This window comes from Strigops habroptila, chromosome 3 (genome assembly GCF_004027225.2).
Source record: "Strigops habroptila isolate Jane chromosome 3, bStrHab1.2.pri, whole genome shotgun sequence".
NCBI lineage: Eukaryota > Metazoa > Chordata > Aves > Psittaciformes > Psittacidae > Strigops > Strigops habroptila.
The window spans coordinates 42,925,320-42,943,449 of record NC_044279.2 but is presented as its reverse complement, the minus strand read 5'-3'; the positions used below and the strand labels follow the sequence as shown (position 1 = coordinate 42,943,449).

At 35.6% G+C, this 18,130-nt stretch overlaps 1 protein-coding gene across 9 annotated transcripts in view; it reads left to right on the top strand.

Annotated features, from left to right (window-relative positions):
- The window catches only part of PPFIA2 (PTPRF interacting protein alpha 2), a 317,029-nt gene that overhangs the window by 89,048 nt on the left and 209,851 nt on the right, over positions 1 to 18,130 (top strand). The window contains exon 1 of one of the 9 annotated variants that reach the window (XM_030479352.1): positions 16,705 to 17,077. The exons of 6 other annotated variants lie outside the window; for them this stretch is intronic. In XM_030479352.1, coding sequence (XP_030335212.1) covers positions 16,997 to 17,077 — 81 coding nt within the window. In that variant the 5' untranslated portion in view covers positions 16,705 to 16,996. Of the gene's footprint in view, positions 1 to 16,704; positions 17,078 to 18,130 lie in introns of those variants that run through there. 2 more of the 9 variants (XM_030479353.1, XM_030479351.1) reach the window with 2 other exon arrangements.

Genomic DNA, 18,130 nt, shown 5'->3' with positions numbered 1-18,130 from the left:
TTGACTGCAACTCTCTGCGTGTGGCCATCCAGCCAATTCTTTATCCCCCAGGTGATACATCCATCAAATTTATCTCTCCAGTTTAGAGACAAGAATGCTGTGTGGGATGGTGTTGAACACTGATTATGTTTGCCTGAACAGTTTGATACCTACATTTATTCTCTTTGTATCTGCAATTGCAAGTCCTATGAGGATAATTAGTTTTGGTTTAGAAACAACCACAACGTAGTGGGAATTCTGCATCTGTCACATAAGGTGAATTCCTTTAAAGTATCATCTTTCTACTTGTTTTTGGCTTTGTTTTCCTTCCTTACTTTCTGAAGAAACATGTTTATCTTTCTGAAGACATTCTCAACACTGCATAATCGTCAGAGAAGGCTGATTTTTAAAATGCCTCAAGTGATGAAAACCCAGTGCAAGACACAGGGGAGAGAGTGGTATTTAAATGTTTGCAAGAGCGTGATGCAAGATCTACATCAGCACAGACGCCAAAACCTAAAGCTTTCTCTTCCAATTATGTCATCTTTCAGCAAGAAGAAACCAAAATGTATTCTAGTTTTTGGCTGGAACTTTGGGAGGGGGTGCTGTTCATCCCGCACAGCGCTGATGGGCTCGTGCTTCTCACAGACCCATCTCTCTGCTGTTTGAATAGTATAGAAAAAGACTGGCTCTGCTACCGCTTCATTTTTTTATTAGATGAAGTAGAAAAAGATGTAGTTTCTTAGTATTCATTGTGCTAGACAATTTCTTTGAACGCCTACATGTACATTAAGATGCCTGTATGCTGAATTGCAGGGAAAACCCAATGCAAGAGGGCTAAGTTCTCACTAGGATGGTAGATGAAGTCTCTTTTTTTGGTGGTAGTTGTGTAACCAGTTCATTGTTATTACCTCATTCTTTTGTTTATGTAGCCTAGTTTGTTGGAAAAAGCTCCTCATCTTCCAATCTAAGCTATCTTTTCACCTGTGTCATCTTTGCAATATCTGTGCAGCAGTATTCTGTGTCAGCAGAAACACTGTTCTGTGCAGCAGCTTTTGCTTTGTAACAGTTTTGAAACCTATTATACTCATATATATTTTGAAATGTTATACTCATATAGTATAGTATTTGTTTTAACTAGCATAGTAGTTTATTCTAAGTCATGGGAGATGTATTTGGTATTTGCAGTGTTCATAGTGTGTATGTTGCAGGATTAACGTCAGTGGTACTTTCTGTATCGGGGGAGGAAAGGAGTAAAATTACTTTCTTTTCTCTGCATCACAGTCTACAGAGCAGAAAGGGCTGCACAGAACTGTACCATTTTTTACTTTTCTGTGGATAGTAACATTTCTGAATAGCTATAGACACAACTCCTGTGTTCTGCCATCATCAGAACAAGATACGAAATGAGAGCTGAGCCAACTAGATTTTAATGAAAACAACATTTTGTTATTTGTTTTTATAAAATCTAGCTCACCAAATTCCTGAAGAAGACAATAAACAAAAGGAAGAAACTCTAGGTTTAAACCGGAAGATTTTCATTGTATTACCTACCAAATCCATAAATCAAAAATATTTGTTTTGAGAATAACTCTTCTGGTAGAAAAGGTCCAGTGTACTTTTGACAGCAGCATTTTTAAAGACATTATAGTTAATCACTTTTCATGAGTGAATGAATGAATGAATGAATGAGTAAAAACATTCAGTGCTCTGAATTTAGCCACATGATCCTAGCTCAAACTTAGGTCCTAAACCCCCAGCCAATCATGAAGTGAATTATTATGAATTCATATATATTATACCCTGAAGAGTTGACTTAGAAAGCACTAAAAACTGTTCAATCATGAACATCCTGTCAAAAGTTATTTACCATTATAATTGATTCAGAACTTTTTGTTCTATATTTCTAGGTTTTTAGGGCAATATTATTCACTACTGGCAGTAATTTCTTTTAATGAAGAACTGATTACAAAATAAGAATTTATCAGTGAATACTTTTCATTTAGCAGCTCAGTTGCCAGAGAAATATCTATGTCCTCTCACTTATCATAGATGCTGAGCACCCATCATTTCTGCAGAAGGTGATAAGATATGAGGATGCTCAGCATGCATTGGAAAGGACCTGTGGTTAGCAACACCTCCTGGCAATCATTAACTGAAAAAAAAAGGGGGGGGGGGGGGAAACAGGTTTTAATTAAAAATTACTTTTCCAGAGTTAGCTGCTTGTAGCTGCGTATTGCTGAAGGGTGAAATAATTTGTGAAACAATCAGACTGAAAAAAGGCATTAAGTTTAAAAACCCTCAATTTTTACAAGCAGAGGTGCCTACAGTTTTATCTAGTACTTCCGCCTGCAAGATTCAGTATGATCTGTACTCTGGTGATTAAATCAGGAACACTTAGTGAAGGAGGCTGTTGTCTTTTGGATCTGCTGTGCCACTGATTACAGCTATTAAGATGCTGGAGTGTGGGAAGAGAGCAGAGTAAGAAAAAGCCTGCCTTCTGGCTAAAGCAGTTGCATGCTTCTCTGAAGTATGCCCTGCTGCCTCTGCTACAGACAACTTCTATGATTTTGGTCAAGCCACATAAGCATAAATCTTAACAGACTGTCATGTGCTGGTCTTCACACATGGTCTTCACACATGCTCTTAAATCTTGAGACCATCTAACATTTGCAGGTCTCAAGCACTCCCAGCAAGAATGACAAAATTTCTTTGGTCATATAATACTGAGTTAGCTAAAAAAAAAACCAAACCCAACAGTTGTATAAGGTACTTCATGTTGAATGTAAAATTAACTGACAGTTTTGGCTGCAATTTGCCAATGTCATTCAATATGAATTACTGATATGTACTGGAAAGTAAAAAACAACCTCATCTCAAGTTGCACAAAAGAAATGAGACTTTGAATCACTGGGGTGCAATGGCAATATAGTGAAATACAGTTATTTCTGAGTGGTTGTTAGAAAGTCTAAGGTAAGCGTAACACCTTCTTATTCAGAGAGCAACATCAGAATGTGAAAAATATTTTTAAAACCCTGTCGGGAGAAAATAAAAGATATCAGACCACAGAGTAGTTCATTATGGTGAATTTTGGGAAATTTAAAAGAAAACTGGAAATATATTCAGTTTAGAAATTGTTAATGAAGACCTGTCCTGCAAAATCAAGAAAACAACCCAACCTAATAATGCTATGCAACTTCTGCTTTCTTATTTCTGTAAGATAAGAAACACCTCCATACAACACAGTTTTAATGCTTAGAATAGAATACATAAAAGTATAAAAATTATCGGAAGGAAAGCATGGACAGGCTGAATCGATGGGCTGAGGCCAATGGTATGAGGTTCAACAAGGCAAAGTGGTGGGTCCTAAATTTGGGCCACTGTTGTCATTTAAGCCCAGCTGGTAACTCAGAACCATGCAGCTGATTGTCCCCCCATTATTCCCCATGGCTTCCAGAGGGATGGAGAGGAGAATCAAAAGAATGTAACTCCCACGGGTTGAGATAAGAACAGTCCAGTAGCTAAGGTATAATACAAAACTACTACTGCTACCACCAATAACCATAACGATAAGGGAAATAAGGGGAGAGAATATGAAACTAAAAGGGGACAATGTTTCAATAGCTTTCTGTCACCCTCTTTGAATATTGCTTAGACTTATGCTTTTCTAGGAGTGTCTGCTTATGACATGATCCCTCTTGGCTAGACCACTCATGTTGTATAAATTATGTGTAATTTACATTACAAGAGTTGAACGTTCTCCAAGACCAATCATTTTCCATACTGAACTACTGTTCTATTCTAGGTCTGAAACTTCCATCTAACTTCAAGATACTTTGAAGATATATACTTCCTTTGGCCAATTCTATTTCTGTATCATTAACTGTATTCATCTGACTCCTAACATCTGATTACAAGACACATGTAAACTTTCTGTAATGTTTTGTTTATACCTTTTTACATTTGGCTTTACTTGTGGGTTCTTTGCAATCAGGTTTTTCCTTTAACAGGAAAAAAATCTTTTATCTTTTCAATTTATATCCTTTCCTGCTTTATCTTCTAATTTTTGAAGATTATTAAGATATATTAGTTTCTAAGTATTTGCTTGAAATTCAAGGTAATTTGCATGCTTTTGACAGCTCCCATATAACTTTGCATTGTATTGGTTTTGTTTGGTTTGTTCTCCTGCCTGTCTGTTGGGCTTTGTCCCTTTGCATTTTTTGTATTTGTCTTATGTTTCCCATATGCTTTTTAATTGTGCTGTACGCGTTATGTGCTTTGTGCTTTAGTTTGAGACCTCTGTGTGTTTCTCCTTGTTTGCTGCTTGTGATAAAGTTGTGCCTGAATCTTTCACATTTCACATGCAGTTTCATCATTAACTGTGGAGAGTCTTCAAAATATTCTGCATAGATAAACATATAAAAAATTGTAAAGTATTGAGAACTTAGATCTCCCCATTCTCTAAGGTTTTGTTTCAGACTACGTGCAGTCTGTATTATGGAAGTATGATTGCAGTATGTCTAGATAATATAACTTGTGCCAAGTTTGTTCTAGATGAATTGCATAAAGAGAGCCTTGAAGACTTGGCAGGGCAGCTGGCAGGAATCAGTGATCTTCTATAGATGATGCAGGCAGAGCACATGCTGTTTTACATCAACAGCTAAGGATAACTGAGTGAAATGAGCTAAAGGTATCCATCATCTATGTGGTACCAATCTGCATTCTCTCCCCAGTTATGATGTTGTATTCTTCAGTCAAAAATTTGACTACCACACTGCGCCTGTTAGGATTTATCTTGATTGAAGTTTTAGAAATAGTTGATTAATATTGATCATTCATATTCTATCTTTAAATATTACCCTAAGAACCAAATATTTTTCAACCGCAAGATTGGAAATTAATGAAATCTAAAGTGCCATAACTTTAAAAATTCTGGAAAGGTTTGACATGTTTATATGCTAGTAAATCAAATGGTACTGGGAAATGTCCCTGGATGGTCAAACACAATCATCTGTAGTTGTAATCTAATGGCCCAGATCCTGGCACACTTTTCATTTACACTAACTAATATTTCCTAGCAATTCCAAAGTATGGTGTGAGTATAGGGCCGTTGCAGGAACCATTCCAATAAGCAGTTTGCATGAAGCCTCTTTGGACACTTCCGTGTTGACTAGCACATCTGTGCGCTCTCCTGTGCCAGTTGGCCACAACGATTTGGAACTTTCCGAAGCACATTTAGTTTACTCCTATAAATACAGCTTTCCTTTCCCCTCTAGTGGTGTCACAGCCTGCATGCCAAGTCGTCTACCACTTCTGCTTTAGTTTTGACAGGTTTTGCATGCCTTTTTCTTGCCCCATTAATGTCTCCAGTGACTCAGATATCAGCTCCAGAGATGGGCAGTAACAGTGAAACGCAGTAACAGTGAAACACAGTAACGTTTGGGATGAGATTGCTTAGGAGGATGATCTTTGCATAAACTGAAACAAGAAACAGCTGATCTAAAAAAAGTCTGTGAAAGGGTATCTATGAAACATATTTGTGCTTGTTGAAAATTATTGATAATAATAAAAGCTTATTTTTAGCCCTCATGAAAAGGAATGATTTTTAACTGTGGAGCATGATGTAACGTGTCATTTTTAATCTAACTGTAGCATTCAGTGTTCCATAATGGACATTTTCTTCTTTAATTGCTGTTTACCGTTTTACCTTTTAGATGCATTAATTGCAAAAATGAAATTGCAGACATTAGAAAGAATTTTTGAAGGTTCTTTTAAATCAAATGAAGAGTTCAGTGGTTAATTTAATATGTGAACAGTTCAAAGACATGTGAAGCAATAAAATATCTTGTTTATCTTGAACAGAAACCAAGTTCATCTGTTCAGATATTATAAGGCAGAGTGTATGTAATGGAAAATTATGGGGACATAATCATGATTCATTTGAAATTTTTAAAAAATAAAATCACAAGTTTTATTTAAATTGTTGACTCATATGTGATTTATTTTCCCAACTGTTCTGTCTTGCTTGTCTGTCAAACCACGTCCATGGTCATCTTAGATTTTTCAGTTAAACAGACAGTGCAAATGTAGAAAATCGTTCTGCTGTTTAATGAAATTTCTTTTGTGGTCAGCGTCCGAATGCTTTGAGTTGCAGTTTATGTTTGTGCTTGTCTAGTTTGGTTTGTATGCCACCTATTTATTCTGATGTGTAATGTTGTTCAATCTTAGCAAACTACAGTTAACTTCAATTTCAGTGCTGTTCTCCATGCGCCAACTAGAAAGTTTGGAGTCTTGATAAATGGACGGGAGTAGGAGTAGGATAACATGTTTCCTTTTGATTTGCATCTGGATGTGCAGAAAAGGAGCAAGACATACTCTGTCATGGTAAGCTGCTATCTGGCGATGTGGAGACAGATAGTGAAAATTATTAGGGGTAAGAGGAATTTTTAAGTGAAGAGAGGCTGTCAGGATTAGCACTGTTTGGTTAAAGGAAATATAAGCCACAACTCATTTATGCAAAATGTAACTGCTATAAAGGAGCTACAGCAAATGTATCTATTTATTTTCTCAACAGAATAGAGGCCAGTCAGTGAAGTTGAAAGATTAAAATATTTAAAACTGATCAAGTCAAACAAATTATTTTCTGTATAGAAGTATTTTTCCCATAAAGTATTGCTGAGAATACATACTGCACCAGACTTGGGAAAGGACTAAACTTTTTAATGTTAATAACCCAGGTTAAATCTGTGGTTGGCTTGTGCCATTTTATTTTTTCCAAATGAAAATTCTTCCTAATGCATTTCAGTTAGGAAAATTTTCTGTAGATGACCAATACTGTGATTTTACTATTCTATTAGCCACAGGTGCATATATTTTATATATGTCTTAAGTTCACTATATATATATGGTGCTTTACAGTTTTTAAGGATGTCCTATGCCACCTTAAGAACATATTAATTAGCATTGCCACTAGTTGACATTTATAAAAATTTAAAGCTGCTTGATATTTTATGAAATTCTAAAGAAAATTCTGAGCTTTGAATCACAATGAGTGTATATTGTGTCCATTTAATGTACATAAGACATGTTCATACTGCAGTGAATATGAAATGAACACAGAGTACTAAGAAATAGGAGCTGCCTGGCGTGAGGTTGCTGTGCTATTTAACCTTGTAGATGTGGCTTAATTTGTGTCACAGTTTCTCCTTTCATAAAACATGAGTAATTTTACTGCACTCCATAATGTTCTGTATCTTAGTCTGGGATGTTAATCTTGCATGTGATTGTAACAGCAGACTATATCTGGATGTGACTGTGAATTTGTTGCTGCAGATGTTACTTTTCACATCATTTGTTTTGGGAAAGTACAAAAAGCCATTTTCAGGTTTGTGTGGTTTTGGTTTTGTTTCACATAGGTATTTCTAATAGTAAAATTCTTTCAGGTGTACTTAACCTGTGGTGGGGTTTTTTTGTCTTTCATTATCATGTTTTCTAGTCATATTTTGATAACTTGTTTAACATTTAGTTTGGGCTGCCAGGGTAGGATTCACTGCACCTACCTTCAGATATCTAGAGCGTAGGCATTTCTGTCTTTACTGCCTCCCACCTCTGTGGTGTGATTCATCTCAAACAGAAATAGACATCTAAAATAGGTCAGAAGCAGTGCCCCTTGAAAGTGGCTGTCTTTATTGAGTTAGGGGAGCCTGTGGTAATGCACAGAGACACTGGTACTTACACTGCAAATAAAGCCCACCAGAAGACGCTGATGTTCATTCCTGCTATTGCTTGTAAGAATTAAATGGAGAAGCTACCTTGCATACATTGGCAAGGAACTTTGAATGTGGGGATGTAGTCCTTGCTCAATAGTGGTCACTTTTCAGTTTCCCACCTATCATTCCACCTGAGGCTTTCTGTGCATGAATAATGCTTGTCTTTTGATCTGTCATCTTTGTAGTCTTACCACTAAGCTTTCAGCATTTTCCAAATGAGTGATGAGTGCAGAATACCAGGCGGTAGTCATCTGCTACCACACAGAAGGGACAAGATTTTGTTAAAAAATGAGAACAGTACTGTGTCAGTATTGCACTGTTTAATTTAGGTTTGACTACTTTTTTATACTTCAGTCAAGTAGCTAACTTTTCCTGACTGTCCAGTCCAAGTGTATGCTTTTAGACTGTGATCTTTAATAATGACAATTCTTTCTTCAGTTAATACTGGCACATGCATTTGACAGTTAGAATCATAGAATCATATTTGATGGATCATAGTTGATTGTCTAGAGTTGAAGATGGATCATACTTGATCTATCTTCGTCTTGATTTTCTAGCTAGAGATGTAGATTAAGCCGTAAGAATGTTAATAATATATATGGCACTGTTTTTAAGTGTATGGCACTTTTGAGGTGCATGGCAAGATAAATCATGAATAATGCTGCTTAGTCACTTGCATGATCAATAATTAAGGGAATTTTTTTCCCTTTTTATGTCATCCATACTGAATGCAGAAAGGAAATTTTTCGTATTTTTCTTATATCCTATAAATACCGCCATACTTTATATTCTATCCTACTTTTTTTTTTTTTCCCCCCAAAATGTGTTTAATAAAGCATAAAGGTGGCTATTGTGAAGAATAAGGTTTAGAAAGTCCCTTTTTGGGGACTTAGCATGTTTTGAAGCCCTTCGGCCTGAAGATTAGGAAAATGGTGGGTTTAAATTGTTGCCTTTTAACTTTTCTTTCAGAATTTTCGGGAAGATAAATATGATAACTGAAAATCAACATTAAACCAGCATTAATCAGCACAGCATATTCTATGATTGCCCAAGTCTGAATTACAAAGGAAATAAATAAAAATTTGAATTCGCATTTCTTAGCACTGGAAAAGTATTCAACTGTATTTGTATATCATCATTTTCTTCCCAGAGAAATGCACTGTTTGCTTCTCCTTAATAGGTATGCAGTTGCTGGATCATTCTATATTTTTATAATAGCTTGTAAGGGGAAATGAGAGTCTGCTGAGTCAAGAGCTGGAACAGCCATTTGCCCACAGGGCAGTATTGACTGTTTTGTTTTATAATCCCATATCTTTTCTGTGTTGGAAAGATCATTTTAGACAGTGTCAGCACACAAACACTCCCACTGCATTTTTTATAGGGAAAATGGCTTCAAGAGGTTAAGGACAAGTGCAGAAGAAATAGGATGCATTTTTAGAAGAGTCGCTGTTTCTGCTTTCTACCATGACCACTTATCTTTATAAGGCTATATGTATGACAATGAAGAGGCATACAGTACAGCAATGTCTTGAAGTCTTTTCAAGCTAATATGTTATTACTGATTTGCGGTATGTACCTAAAGAAAAGTGCTAGAAGGTTTGATTGCTTGTCACTAGCTATAAATAGGAATTTTATATCATCTGTAGAAGACCACATTTTGTGAATAGAGTGGGAGCAACAGGTCTGAGATTTTCAAACTTGCAGTCACTCCAAGTACCTGGCTTGTTATGTTTACAACAGTGAGACCTGATGCTCAAAATGGCACATAACAGCATCAGCAGGCCTGAAGCAACTTGGAGAGGCTATTGAAAACTGAGCATCCTTGAAAATTAGATGAAAAATATCTTCAATTAAACAACCAAATTAATTACTGCTTTTATGACTGTAAATATTGTTCCCTTTAGCAGTCCTGTAGCAGATTCCAATTCCAAGGGTTGTAATCCCATTCAGAATCATTGCTCTAGTTAGCTGCAAGACAGAAAAGCTACTAGGAATTTTATTTTTTGGGGAATTTTATTAGAGCATAAGTAATATTTCATTACTTGCCCAGTATGAAAGAAGGCATGTTTATGCAGTTTTCTGGGTTTCATTCTGGTTATCCATGTTTCTCCAGTTTATGTTCACTTCATTCAGAAATATGTTCACTGACATTATGAAGAAATGATGAAATTTTAATTGAGAAAGAAAACAGACATGTTCTTTTGCAAAGGTCTACTGATATCCACAATCCTTACTCAAGTGAGTATTCCCAGTTCCCATGTAAAATGTGGGACTAATCAGTTGTGAATTTTAGCTTTTGATTCAGTTCTGTAAGTTCTTACTCAAAGGACCAGTTTAAAAACTTACATTGCTCATTAAGACAAAAGATATTTTCCAGATGGAGCAGAAACAGAAATAAATGACAAAGACAATTGCCTTGGTACAAGGTTTCCTGACAGCCTTTATCATCTAGGTATAATTCTGCTACTCATTTTCATTAGTAGTTTAGTCTCTGAATAGTTTTTATACCTGTGGACCAGGATACATCTCAGTGTATGTAAAGATTGCAGGATCAGTATAAAATAATTAATAAGATGAAAATGAATGAAATAATACCATTAGGAAGAAAAAATATTTTTTGAAGGAAAGAGAGGCAGGTTAGAGAGAATATCTATTCATAGTGAGCTGTGCTAAGTTGTAATGTTTGAACACGTTATCTCAAACTTGTACCTTCTTTTGTTTTTCCATCATAAGCCCTCATCCTATTTTTAACCTCATGATAAAGGCATATAATGTAAGATGTTCTCTTAAAAAGAAAAAACCTTTCTGCTAAGGATGATACATAGGCAATGATTATCATCTCATGTGCTTTCATAATTTCTCTCATCCTTAATGTACTGTGATCCTTTGCAATAATTTATGTGTTTTAGATGCTACATTTACTGGTAAGAAATGACTCTTATTTTTGCCAAGTACAGTGATACACTGTGTGTAATGTTACAATCCAAACAACTTAAAGGATGTAAATAACAAAAGTGATACCTAAGTGATAGGGTGCAGGGTGAAATAGCAAGCTGATTGTTTTCAGTATTTCTTTGCTACCATCTGGGATCACATTATTTTGGAGGTTTTGGTCTTGATTCAGCAAGAGTTAATGTTAGATTTGACTGGAATTTTATTAAAACTACTCATAAATGCAGTCACTGCTATATTCTACATTGAAAAATGCCTTTAATTCCAAAGAGCCTGAAGACTTTTCATGAAATATGTAGTCATGCCACAACACAGAAATACAGTCATTCCTGGCATCAAAAGTGAATGGCAGAGGACACAGGTTGTGTACTAAATATAGTTTAGTATCTGTGCTTTGGGTAGTTGAAGCACAAGTCACAGAGAAAAGAAAAGTATGTATCTTTTCAAATCAGGTAAGATACGACTTTGGGGTGAAGATCTTTCCTCAATTTTTTGTTGTTTCATTGCACATTCTTGCAACTCAGCCATCCTCTCCTCCTTTAACTCTCACATTATGCTCAATATCCAGAACACTTCTCTGTATTCAAGTGTTATGTTTTCATTCAGTTTCTTTTTTAGATTCACTCAGTGAGTCACTGTCATCAACACATAACTTAAAAATAGATAAAACCAGTGTTTATGTCAGGTTCATTTCAGTTACCTAATGAGCTTCTGTATACAATCTTGATTTACTGATCAAGTTTTATAGAGGAAATATAGATCCAGTGCTGAGCAGTTGAAGTGTTTAAAGAAAAACAGAATGGTACTTTGAATATTCCATCCCAGCTTTGTTGAACCACGCAGAAAGGAAGTCAGTCATAGAACTATTTAATCAGTAAGTCTTGAGAGTGTGAGAGTTAATTTCTCATACCTATGATGACTAGAATATTGTAGCCACTGCTGCACAAGAGTCCTCACTGTGGTCAGCAATTGCATGTCTGGATTGTATAAAAGGAAGGGGAATTTTGCTTCTGCCCGAGCAAATGCACATCAAAATCAGGCATTGTGTCTTTTGGACTTGTTTGTGTTGTGGTTGCATTTTATGATTGCTGATTAGGGACTGTATACTTGATAGGTCGTAGAAAATGTATTCTGGATTAGCTCCTGTATTTATAAACTCACTTAGATAATGAATCAGTGACTAATTTCATTGACCTTTTATAGCACAGAGATAGTGGTAGAAAAGTTAGTTCTGAAGTTTGCCATTTAAAAGAGAAATAGTTATGAAAATTTCAAGTTCACTAGTTGATAGTTCATTCAGGGTTTTTTCAAAATAATTGCAATACTTGGTAAAATGTCCCAGTATATACAACAGAGCAAGGGTACTTCAAAAAATTAATTACATTCATCTTTGCATTTCCTCTGAAAGCTTCAGCCATTGTCCTTGTGCTTGAAAGGGAAGCATCGTACAGAATGTATAGGTTGGGGCATGCTTTATCCTTTGCTATTGCTGACATACAGTTTATACAGCTAACAGAAGATAATTTTTTTTCTGCAGTGTACTTGCCTTCATAGGTTACACAAATCCTTATATTTGAGGTTAAAATAGGTACATACTTACATGCTTTTCTAAGACACACTTCCCTACAAGCATTGGTATTTGTATAATCAAGATACAAAGCAACAAAGAACAATGATGTGAAATATTGATAATAAGTTCTTAATTATGGAAACAGGAGGAATAACAGGCTTTACTTATCAATAAGATAAGCTGATCTGTTTCTACAAGTCTTCCTTTCTAAAATGATTCTCTGTTTGTACCAGGAGGCTGAAAGGGAACAAAAACTTCCTTGTACTATGTTTAATTTTCCTTAATTCTCCCTCCCACTAGTTTTCTGGGAGCGGTACCAGCTGGGAAAGGTTGGTTTCTGAAACTTGATGTGTATGAGTTTTATAGATTCTTTGAAGTATATTCATTTGTTAGGTAGTGGGTTTTTGTGTTGCTTTTTTGATGGGAAAAATGGAAATACTTTTGGTGTAGAACTTCATCAAATGAGCTAAAAGGAACTGTAAATTAGTTTGGATATGGAGAACAATTAGTCGTGATGCGTGACTTTACGAAGGTATTCACTGCGATTTGATATGCAATTTGAGTCTCTTTTGTTTGAACTGTGGTAGAGGTTTAACATCTTTTCAGCTGTTAATAGTGGCAGACCAGAATTCTTTAAACATTAACGTATTTCAGTTTAAAGCAAATTCAGGGAATTTTAGCCAGATGACTAATGTATTGTATGATACTCCCTCTATGTAGATGTCTGCAACAGCAGATATTAAAGAAACATCAGTTCAAGTAGAATACTGTAGATTTTGGAAGCTTAGTAGGGTTTCTGTGAGTCTGTGAAGTAAAAGTGATGTGGTCTAAGTTTAGTGTGAAAGCTCTCTAATGTTCTGAAAATCACACACTCTCCCCGATCCTGGAGGAAGGCATGTTTCTTTAACATGGTTTTCGCTGATAGAGACAGAAATGAGAACGGTATGTAATATAAAGTCCATGTTTCTGGGTAATAACTCACCTAATTTAATACGAGCTGGCGATTTAAATCTTAACTCAAAACATCTGCTTTTCTATTGCACTACATATTCTGAAGAAAAACTATATCACACAAGCACTAGCATATTAAAAGTGTGTTTGTCCTTCACTGCAGTCAGAGATAAAAGTTTTTGTATTAGTGTCTCTCAATTTTCAAAGTACTTCACATAATGGTCTGATATATTTATATATATATATAAAATATATATGTATATTCCTTCTTTTTTGATGTGTAACTTACTGTTTTTTTAATGCATATATATATCTACATATATCAACATTTATCTGAATTTTTGTATCTACTATAAAAAATAGTAAGCCTCACATCAAAAAAGAACAGGTATACCACACTGAAAGTTTTGGAGACGGGTACCTAATTAAAATGTAAAGTCAACATAACACATATAATATAGGTTCAGAGCTTGATAACTCATACATTCAAAAATAATTGCGAGTAAAGCCACCTCAGGAGAATTGCCATGTCTCATAGTTTTAAACATGTAGGCTTTCTTTTCATATAGAAGATTTTTTTTTCCTCCCCTACAACTCTTTCACTTCATGGAATAATTAAGTCACCCAGTGGAAGACTTATTGGAGCAAGTATTTGAATTGGGATTACTTCTATCGCTGAGCTGTAGTTATGGTCTGTAGGTCTGATTCTCCATTTGTCCTGTTGGGTCTGTTCAGTTTCCTTTTTTCTGTTTCACTTTCTGCTCTCTTTCAGGCTATGTTGTTTGATACCCAGCTTAGTGGTTGTGGCATTCAATTAGACATGGGAGACCTGGTTTCAGCTCTGTGTTCTGAGATTGCTGAATCCCAGCTTTGGGGCTGCTGGATTTTCTGAAATATGTCTCCGTATTCTGAACTATGTGTCCCTGTAATTGTGAACACGCATTCTGCTGTGCATCTGTTCATACTTTACTGAATTTACCTATACTCTGACCAAGTCCTGAGAGAAGGCTGCTTTCACATTTTTCAGAAAAACGCTGTTTTTCACAAATGTTTTCAAGCTGTTTGAGTGATACATCAAAATTACGTTCTGATTCCATGAGGGTCCTGCAAGAATGTGGTGGTGGGCTGTTTCGCAGTGAGCTGAAAGAAAATTTATAGTTATTACTGGGAGCATTTTCACATGAGGTCAAAGTTATTGGAGAGAGAGAACAACAATTTTAATGCCATGCCTCTTCTCCAGATCTGTATTGATTAGCTAAGGAGATGTGTTTATTGGAACTTAAATACAGGGTGAGAGGGATGTTGGGGTTTTTGTTACTTTTGTTGGTGGTGTTTTTTTCTGAGCGTAAATTTCGTCACCTAAGCAAGAAAGCCAAAACCACAGATAAAAGATCAGGAGCAGTATTTTGAAAAGCAGTAATTTTTTCAAAATAATGGGCAGCTGAGTCATAGTGGGCAGTGATCCAAAAAAGAGCTCCTAGTGGAAGGCTGCAGTTAGAAGAAGATACACACTCCTAGAGGAACAGAAAGGGAAATAGCAAGTCAAAATACAGCAATAGAGTTATGATCATGGAAGGCATTATTGAGACTGCCACTAGAGCACTTATGTTCAACTTTAGTATTGACCATTTCTTAAAGATGTTGACAATATCTTTTAGGAATGAAATAGCTTAAGGTTTAACAAATGTCTGTGTAGAAAGATGAAACGAGTTTCCTATATTCCTGGTAGTAACAAGGATTAAAAAGTTGTGAATGTTGAAGCAAGAGAAGTTCAAGCTAATAGGTACAGTTATTCAACAGTGAAAATCTATTGGCGATTGTCTGCTGGAGAAATGTACATAGGATTTTGCACATGAATTCTTTAAATTATGCATTTGGTGAGAAAGCTAAGAGGTAAATTTCTGTCATCTTTCAGGGCAAACAATGTTAAGCTTCCATAAAATAAACTTTATGGATTGCACCATGGGGAAATAGCACAAGTTAGGTAGGTAGATTATAAAGAAGAAAGTATCAGCTCAGAACAAAAGATTCTATACTCAGATTACCGACAATCTGGTGTTTTCCTTTGACCAGTTGAAAGGCCCCTTTCCTAATACCAGCATCTAGATCTTCTGGGAAGTAGTCAAGGAGGGGAGAATAATCTGTAATCTGAAGTCTGTGTCTCATGAAAATGTTCTAGACAATAGTTTTGCTTTTATTCAGTAAATGTTATAGAAGCAGTGTCATGGCAATTATGAGATATTGTTAGACATGGATCTAAGAGGATTTTTTCTCTGGCTTACAAAATGTGATTATTGTGGTATGTGCCACACTGGCATACACAGTTAAACAGACAGACATCTCTGCATCTATCCCAACTCTTTTCATAGTCATTTTACTTTAGAAACTGTATTATCTTCATTTGCTAAAAGCATTAAGATAAAACAGAATAAAAAACAGAGGCAGCCTGGCAACTCACTAGGCTTTTAGATTTTTGACAAATTTCATTTTGAAAGCACCATTTCTTAAGTGGTTTCTCTGTCTCTCATTTAAACCTTATGAATAAAATACAGAGTGGTTGATAGAACAGGTAAAGTTAGTTTTCTAACCACTTTACATTTTTTACCCTTTACTGAAACCTTACTTTTCAATTCTTGTAAATGGAACACTTATTTTTTATTGCTGAAAGGTGTCAAGTTCTTTGAATATTACTTCCTTTAATGCCTTCCTGTAGTTCAAACGATCTGTGTGTGAAGAAAAAAGATGCAATGAATGCTTTTTGGATGTTCAATGCAGGTGTTCACAAGCACTATTGACCTTAAAAAATAACTTTTTAAAAAGATACTGTGTATAGCTAATGAGCTAAGCTGTAGGTCTGTAGCTTTGTGAAGCACAGTAAGGCTCAGAATAAAATTTCAACCTTACACTTAGTTAGAAAAACCTTTCAGAAAGAAAGATTCAGACTGAAGCTGAGAAAACAGAAAAGAATGAGAAAAAAGAGGCTTATAATATGTATTCTATTTAAACGGACTATATATTTAAATTGACTGTTAACAGTCTCACTAACATGTATTTCCTACAATTTGCAGTCTGTAGTAGCATAAAAAAATAAGAAATATAAAAAATATCAATTTGGAAAGCAGTACATTGTTTCTTTTTATCTAGGCGAGAGAGTCAAATTACAAAAAAAACCCCACAAAAACAAACCCAACCACTTTTGTGTTATTTAAAGCAAGTTGCTATGTGTTAAGATAGCTGTCAGCAACTGAAATGATAAAATTATCATTGTTATCAAATAGAGCTATAAACTGAATGCCAGGCATGCTTCAGGTTAGTCAGAAGAGGTCCTCTGTTTTTCACTGTGCATGCTTGCTCAAAATGAAACTGTGCGTTATTGGTTAACTGGGATGCTTAGCATAATCACTTTGCAAGGCTGTGGTGGAGGGAGGTGATTATCACTGAACAGATGGGCAGGTCCAAAGCATTGCCAGATTCTGCACAAGCTCCGTCTACTGTAGGTTCTAGCTCTCTTTTCTTTGGCATTTGTGATTTTTATTCATTGTGCACACTCTGAAGGGCTAGCTGAGCTAGAGGTCAGGGAGCAATGACCTTACAGTTTAGCTTGCAGATGTAGGAGTGGGGAATTCAAAGCGCTGTCACTATACGTCTAAACGGATGGGAAGACTGCCTTTGGTACAATTTCCTCCCTAAATGTATGAAAGGATTTATCTCTGAGCTTAGCACTCTACTCTGCATCTGTAGCTCTCTGTGGATTGTACTGTGTGTGTGACCAGAAATGATATTCTCGGATATGAGCACTGTCTCTGCCTCTCCTAAAGTGCATCCTCCTAATGGGACCCGGTTTTATACTTTTCAGGTGAGTGAACTTTAATAAAACTGAAAGGATTTTTCATGGTACTTAAACGATAGGTAAATTTTCAGTAAGAGTAGCTAATAGGTTAAGAAGCTTATATGTTAATTAGTTTTGTGTTGGTTGGAGAAAATATGTAAGAAATCAATATCAGAATAAGTTTGCTGCCTTAAAAATATCAGCATGTAAATTGTTCCTAAACAAACATAGAATTGCATTCACAGTGATTTTGCTATTGATTTTCTTTCTCAATAATATTACTATCTTACAATTCATTAGATTTATAGTTCCTTAGATGGACTCACACTGTCTGTCTGTTTAGTTCAGATAAGCACTGTGTTGGCATTATCAGAAATTCCACATTCGTATTATACAGAAAAATATTTTAAAAACTTTGAATGTTGTACCTGTCTGGATTTTTTCATATTGATGCTGAATGTAGATTCATACCACCTGATGCTTAATATGATTCATGTGGATTGTAACCATACATGTGCAATTGATAGAACAGCAGAATCTATTGTTAGGACTATTAAGGTTCTCAGTTTTAAGCCAAGTTTTGCCTCATTCAGGTAAATAAGCTTGTGTGCTTAGCTAAAGGTAAGAATTTACTATATGCTCTAAATCTAATGTGCAAAACAGTCTAATTAAAACCATCTTTCAGTAGCATTTAATGAAGAGTAATCTTCAATGCCTTGGGTCTGGAAAACTATGTAATCCTATATTAAGACTTAACAATAATAAACTTGACAACCTCTCTGCCCCAGCTGCTCCTTGTAGCATTCTGGCCCTGCAGGGCAATGCAAACACTCCACTACTTAAAGTGGCAAGAGCTTTTTCAGCTCAGCCTCTGATACGCTTAGGATTTAAATAACCTTCCCATTCATGACGGTATGATGATTTTGTCTTTTTTGTTACTTTATGCTATTGTGGAGTGATGTCTTTAATATGTAATATATCCTGTGTGTGGTACCAGAGCAAACTGTCTGACGCAATTTAAAATTAATAATAAAATGCATGGCAAACTTCTTTCACAAAATACGGGTACCCCATTCTTTG